Raw genomic sequence first — 6,281 nt, 5'->3', positions numbered from 1 at the left:
AATTTTAATGTGTAATATTGCATTTTTGTTGTTTTTTAATTCGGGAAATCACATGAGAAACGGAGTCGGCCACAGGGCCAGCTAGGCCAAAAAACTAGAAAATAAAGTTGAAATTAATTTCCATCTCTGTTAATGGAAAATAGAAATAAATTAGTTTATGGGCTATCTGTGCTCTGCCCATCACGGGTATCAAAACCTGGTTTCTAGCGTTGTAAGTCCGCAGACATACCATTGTACCACTGGAGGGCAAAAATAAAATAGAATGTAAAAGTTAAAATTAATATTATTGCTTTCAAACATTGAATTACATTAAGTTTGGAAAAAGGTTGCAAACAAAACAGTGGAAAAGTATTGAAGATTCTGTAATAAGAGTTCAAACATAGTTTTTTTTTTAAATTGTAAAAAAATAGAAATAAAAATGTTTGCTTTGAAGAATAAGGCTTAATAATTTATAAGTTTGAGAAATGACATCAAACAAAACAGTTAAGTAATACTGGAGCATGAAATAAATTCAGACACAAACATGGGAAGAAAAAATACAAACGTGAGAATTAAAAAGTTTACTTGAACTAAGTTTGGGAAACGACAACAAACAACGGTAAGAAAAATATGAATCAGAGAATACTGGAGAATTTGAAGAATGAAAATAATTGAAATAAAAACAGTGGAAGAAAAAACGAATCTAAGAAGCTAAGTTAAAACTATTTGCTTTTTAAAAGAATTTAATTTAATTAAGTTCGGTAAATGGGAACTGACAAATCAATTAAAGAATTTGGGTAGCTATGGAAGTAATTAAAATAATGGAGACGCTTGACTGGTACATTGAGACCTCTGTGAATCATGAAGGGACCTTAGAATCCCGCAGCGGAGCGTGGGTATTTTAAGCTAGTAATGAAATAAAATTACATTCACTCGAGGGAAGGCTATCAGGAAGATTACATTCCCTCATGTAAAGTTGCATTTCCTCATGATTTTTTATTATTATTTAATCCTTGTAATATGTTCACTTTCATTGGTCATAATTAAAGAAATATGGATGGACCGTGCATTCCTTATCGGGAAAGCCAACTAAAAAAAGATGAAATTCCTCAAGCAAAGTTAAATTCCTCAGGAATGCGGAAATATTTCGACCCCTGTGTTCGCCATATGGGTGAGAGTTTTATATTTGTAGTTATGGCAAAGCTACTAAAGCTATGTGCCGCCGTTCCTAATTTTGAACTATTGACCAGAGGGAAGCGAGCCAGTCAGCAGCACCCTACTACCCACCATCCACGTTAAGGCTTTGACTGCCAGTCATAAAACGTATCCAAAGCTAATAGCGAGAGGGGACGTTCTGTGGTATCGCCAGCTCCGATATCTAGAACTATATGACAGGGCCAACCTGCCCACACCCATACGGTAAACCAATATTTTGAATTTCCTCCACAGTTGCTAGTCGAATTTTTTTTTCACATCTCAAGCTACTACACATGTATTGCAATATACTGAGTAACTTCACGTGTTTCTCTTTACAGCAATCAGTGCAAAAGAACTGACCAAAAATTTTGAGTGAAATCATTCTTTTCCACAGTGGTAAGTCTGAGGGCTTATAACGCTAAAACTCGAGTTTCGATACTCACGGCGAGAATAGCGTGGTAAGTCAGAAAGCCACGAAATTTAGCGTTGCAAGCCCTCAAGCTTAGCACTGAACTACAGAAGGGCTTTATAATGATGAAATATAACATGTCAAATAGAAAATGAATTTTAATGTGAAAACTGTTAAATTAAGTGTAAAGTTCACTTTAAAAGGACGTGTAACTAAGTGACGTAAAACGCGCCATCTATACCTATCTTAAGCACGGGTATTCGTTCTTGCAAGTCTCATCGAAGCCTCGAGATTGATTAGATAACCCGGTAATCCAGGTTGGTAACACAGTCATAATCCGATAATCTAAGTTCAGTACGTAGCCATAAGCCAGTTATTCAACTTGATTATATAGTAATAAGTCTGTAATCCAAGTTTATTTTATATTAATAAGCCGATAATTTAATGTGATTCTATAGCCAAAAGTCATTATTTCAAGTTGATTAATAATATCTGTGTCCACTTATAGGAAGAGCACTGTACATTTGAGGAAACAAATGTTTCAGATATGGTTTGTTATAAATACTGCACATTGAGAAGTGACTTGATTTTTTCAACAACACGTTTCTAGCTTCCTGCTGTTTCTAGATGACACAGAAAACAGAGGTCAGATCTGTTTCGAGATGACACAGAAAACATATGTCAAATCTGTTTCGCTAATTTGGCAATGTTTAATTAAGTTTGGCATTATCGTGATACACAAACACACATCATCACCCCACTAAACACACGTACAGCACGTTACCCCACTACACAAAAACACACATCATCATCCCACTAAACACACGTACAGCACCTTACTCCAATACAACACCATATTATCCTACTTACTATAGAAATAACTGACTGAATAACTTATAAACAAAAAAGTATTAGTTGATGCAGTGCATGAAGACGATGATGAAAATCGGAGTTGGTTTAAAGATTTATCTACAAGATAAAAAGAGAAAAACCAGTAAAATAAAACTTCAAGCATGAATAATTTACCTATCTTTCTCATAAGAAAAGCAGTAACCTTTATAAAAAGTAAAAACAAAGGATGCGGAAGTTATGCCTTATGATAATTTGCAAGTCAATAAACTTTCACCTAAAGTTCTTTGTTTTGTAACAGTGGAATGGTAAGGTTTAACTGCTTGGATCTTATGTTGTCTCTCACTACAGTAAACTTGTATTGAAAAGGGGCGTGAAGAATATCGAGCACTGTTTGTTTGTCTGTAGTTAAGCACAAAGCTACATAATGAGCTATCTATGCTCTGCCCACCACGGGTATCGAAACCCGGTTTCTAACGTTGTAAGTCCGCAGACATACCGCTACGCCACTGGAGGGCATCGAGCACTGATGTTGCAAATACATTCTTCTTAATTGTTTATCTGACAAAATGTTTAAAACAGTAAAAATAAATATGAAACCAACTCTATCATTTTATTCTCCACTTCTGCCCACCCAGAATATCGCAACCCGAATACTGCTAACCCAGGGGGTGGGGTGGAAGGTGTCTGTTGTGAGTAAAGATAACTCAAAACGTCATACATATACAATTAACAAGTATTATCTTGTTTTTTATTTGTTTGTTGTTGTTGTGTTTTCATTTTCCTTTGCCCATGGTTACTGATGACCGGAATAACTCATTGAAAATAGTTGACTGATGAATCAAATGATAGATGAATTCACAGCTCATTAGTATTGCGAAGTCAATAAAGTAGGTCCTCATATAGTGGTGGAATCTTAGCAACTTGTTTGGTTAAGATGTGCAATTCTCTATATAATGATGTGTAAACGACTATGCATCAAAACCAATACGAATCTTTTAGTTCAAGTACACTTACAATCTTGCGAACAAAGTTACAAATATAGACATAGTAAAATCAGATAATTCTGTTTCACATGAGTGCAAATTTCAGTTCAAACTTAGAAATACGCGCAGACGTTTGAGATAAAGTAAGATATTTATCGAAATATTAGAACTGCAACTGTACTTAAAAGCCAGTGACTGGAAAATAAAGGATAGGTCTGACATGCTATTTTTTACACGCCTCTGATATGGAACCCGCAATGGATAAATCATGAGAAACGTAGCAGATACACCTATAATTTGTGGTAAAAATAACATTGACTGCAGATCCCTTTTAATGCTTCGCCCGTTTTCGGTGTTTAAACGGTAACTTATAAACTAGGAATTATTTTCTGTTATTCGAAAATAACTCATGCATTTACTCCACAAATCTCTGAGAACGACCAAAACGTGTGAAAATGAATACGGTCATTCTCCACAAGGTACGTGTTTTACTGAAGCTTTCAATGGAGCAACTACCAAATAATGTTTGTTTTCCAAATCAAGTAAATACAACATCATTTTGACCAACCAAAGCTAACACATGGAAGCTCTGCACCAGAGCTATGATGTCACACACTACCCTAGAAACATAAACATTTTAAGTTGTTTACTTCGACTCTATTTCTGTTCTCGACACAGGTTATTACTACCACGCCTCAGATAAACTCAAACACAGTGCTGCCTTCCCTCTCAACCCCGAGTCCTGATGTACCAAGTTTACCAGAGTGTGCACCTCAGCAAGTATGTAACGCTATGTTCTTACGGCGGAATCAAACTCAAACATTATGTAACTGCCCATCGTCCTTTCCTAGTCCATGTTCCGCATCACACGACCATAGAGATGGCCACACAGTTCCGCTGGTAACAGATAAACAAGGACAGGTAAGTCATCATTGTAATTGAAAGCTACACCCGATAGTCATACTCTTACTTGTGAAGTCTCCTGTAGTAAAGAAGCTGCATAAGACTCGCCATATGTTTTAGGTAATGTTTACAAACCGTAACACACTGCTATTGGCACAGAAATGTGTATGGTAGCATCCTTAGACCTTAACATTACTGTCGTCACATAATTATGTGAGGTAGTGTCTTAATACAGTAATTGTCGTCACGTGAATTTCCATACTGGCAGTGGTAAGATTACAATAGTCTAGTGCATTACAGATGTAATGGATAAACGTTTAAAGATTGATTATGGGTAAAACATGATTTTCCAGAATAAGTTCAAATAATACAGGCAACAAAGATTGAAATGTTACTGTTTCTCCGTCTGAGAAACAGTAGGAGGCTATAAGTATTTCATTTAAGTTCATGATGATATTGCTATTATATGTCTTCACCCTTCAAACAGTATCTCTGTACTTGATTTGCCTGAAGCATTTCAACAAGTAACTTACTGTCTATTTTTATCCTAGGTTCTTACTATGCTGAAAGTCTGTGATGCAACGTTAACAATAAGAATCTGCAACGCGCCACGGGACTGGATGCTACTAGCTCTTCAGAGCATGCGCACAGGAAAAGCTCATTACCTATTGATTTGTCAATGTCCTACATTAGGGGGACTCCTGGGGCCCATTAGTCACGAGAAGCCGCCTTACGCCAACATCCCTGGTCTTCGAGTTTATGGCATGATTTGTTCACAAGAAGGAAGAGGGGCACGGAAATCAAACAACAGTAAAATCACTTATTTGTAAAATAGTTTTTATAGAGGCTTTGATCAATCTTTGAGAAAAATCAATCAATAAATAAAAACTAAAAACTACTCTGTTAAAACGTTTTTGAGCTTTTACTAACCATACTGTTTTAATTCTTAAAATTCTTCCATTAAAAATTCATAATCATTTTTGTTTTACTGTCATAATGTGTCATTGTACTATACCTAACTTACCCCCACAGCACCTATATATGGACGTCCATGAATGATTATAGTGACACCTGTATTATCATTAATGACTAAAGCTTGAATACGAAATGTCATCATCAATTTTGTATATTTTTGTTATTGCTCAAATAACGTAGCCGTGAAAGATATTAGGAACAATACGATCTCAATAATTATTATTTTATATTTATCTAAGACGATTTTAATGTTTTTCACTACAGGATGGCGCTGTACATTTTTGGTTTTAGAGAACATTAGTTTTGAAGCTGCAAATTAATTTATTTTGTTATGTTGCTTTTTATGTTCAGGATATCCAGAAGTTCCTTGGAACCGAATCCTAGACTTCGTGAACAATTGGAGTATCAAGATATGAATATGTTCATTTACCTTTTATATAACTGAACTTTGGCGCCATCTATTAGTAAAGTTACAAATAATCATGCTTTTATTCTTAATTTTACTAAATATATTTAAAACAGTCTTGGATAACACTAGTTTTGGCATTTTATTTAAAATACCTTTCTAAGTGTTGTTTCTTCAAGTTATTTCTTTATATAACTTGAGCCATAATAATTTGACTGATTTCATATTAATTACTATTCATATACCAAAAAATGTTAAATACGTATTTTAAAATGTTGAAACTATGTATTTCAAACCTCACAGTTGATAAACTATGAAAGATATGGCTACAAGCTTGTTTAAGGTTGCTCAGATTATCATAGTTTTTTATTTATTTATATTAATGATTTTGCAATAATGAACATAACATAATATTTTGGGACAACATAGGACCTATTGGTCCATCTTGGTTGTTCCATCCTCTAAACTAAACTACAATGATTAAAAAAATAATAATAATAAAATTTAAACCAAACATTTTCAATCATATACTTATAAAGGTTTTTCTTAAACTCCACAAGATCTGAAGGCAACTTAT

The 6,281-nt window shown here is 34.5% G+C and overlaps 1 protein-coding gene across 1 annotated transcript in view; it reads left to right on the top strand.

The window, feature by feature from the left end:
• The window catches only part of LOC106468169, a 7,376-nt gene extending 1,539 nt beyond the window's left edge, over window positions 1–5,837 (top strand). Inside the window, exons 2-4 of the mRNA XM_022396474.1 lie at window positions 4,099–4,341; window positions 4,875–5,133; window positions 5,650–5,837. Coding sequence (XP_022252182.1) covers window positions 4,099–4,341; window positions 4,875–5,133; window positions 5,650–5,714 — 567 coding nt within the window. The 3' untranslated portion in view covers window positions 5,715–5,837. The remainder of the gene's footprint in view (window positions 1–4,098; window positions 4,342–4,874; window positions 5,134–5,649) is intronic.
• Window positions 5,838–6,281: the final 444 nt, after the last annotated feature.

Source organism: Limulus polyphemus, unplaced genomic scaffold, assembly GCF_000517525.1.
Source record: "Limulus polyphemus unplaced genomic scaffold, Limulus_polyphemus-2.1.2 Scaffold2900, whole genome shotgun sequence".
Taxonomy (NCBI): domain Eukaryota; kingdom Metazoa; phylum Arthropoda; class Merostomata; order Xiphosura; family Limulidae; genus Limulus; species Limulus polyphemus.
Note: the sequence above shows the minus strand (reverse complement) of the source record. Positions and strands in the feature narration are given on the sequence as shown.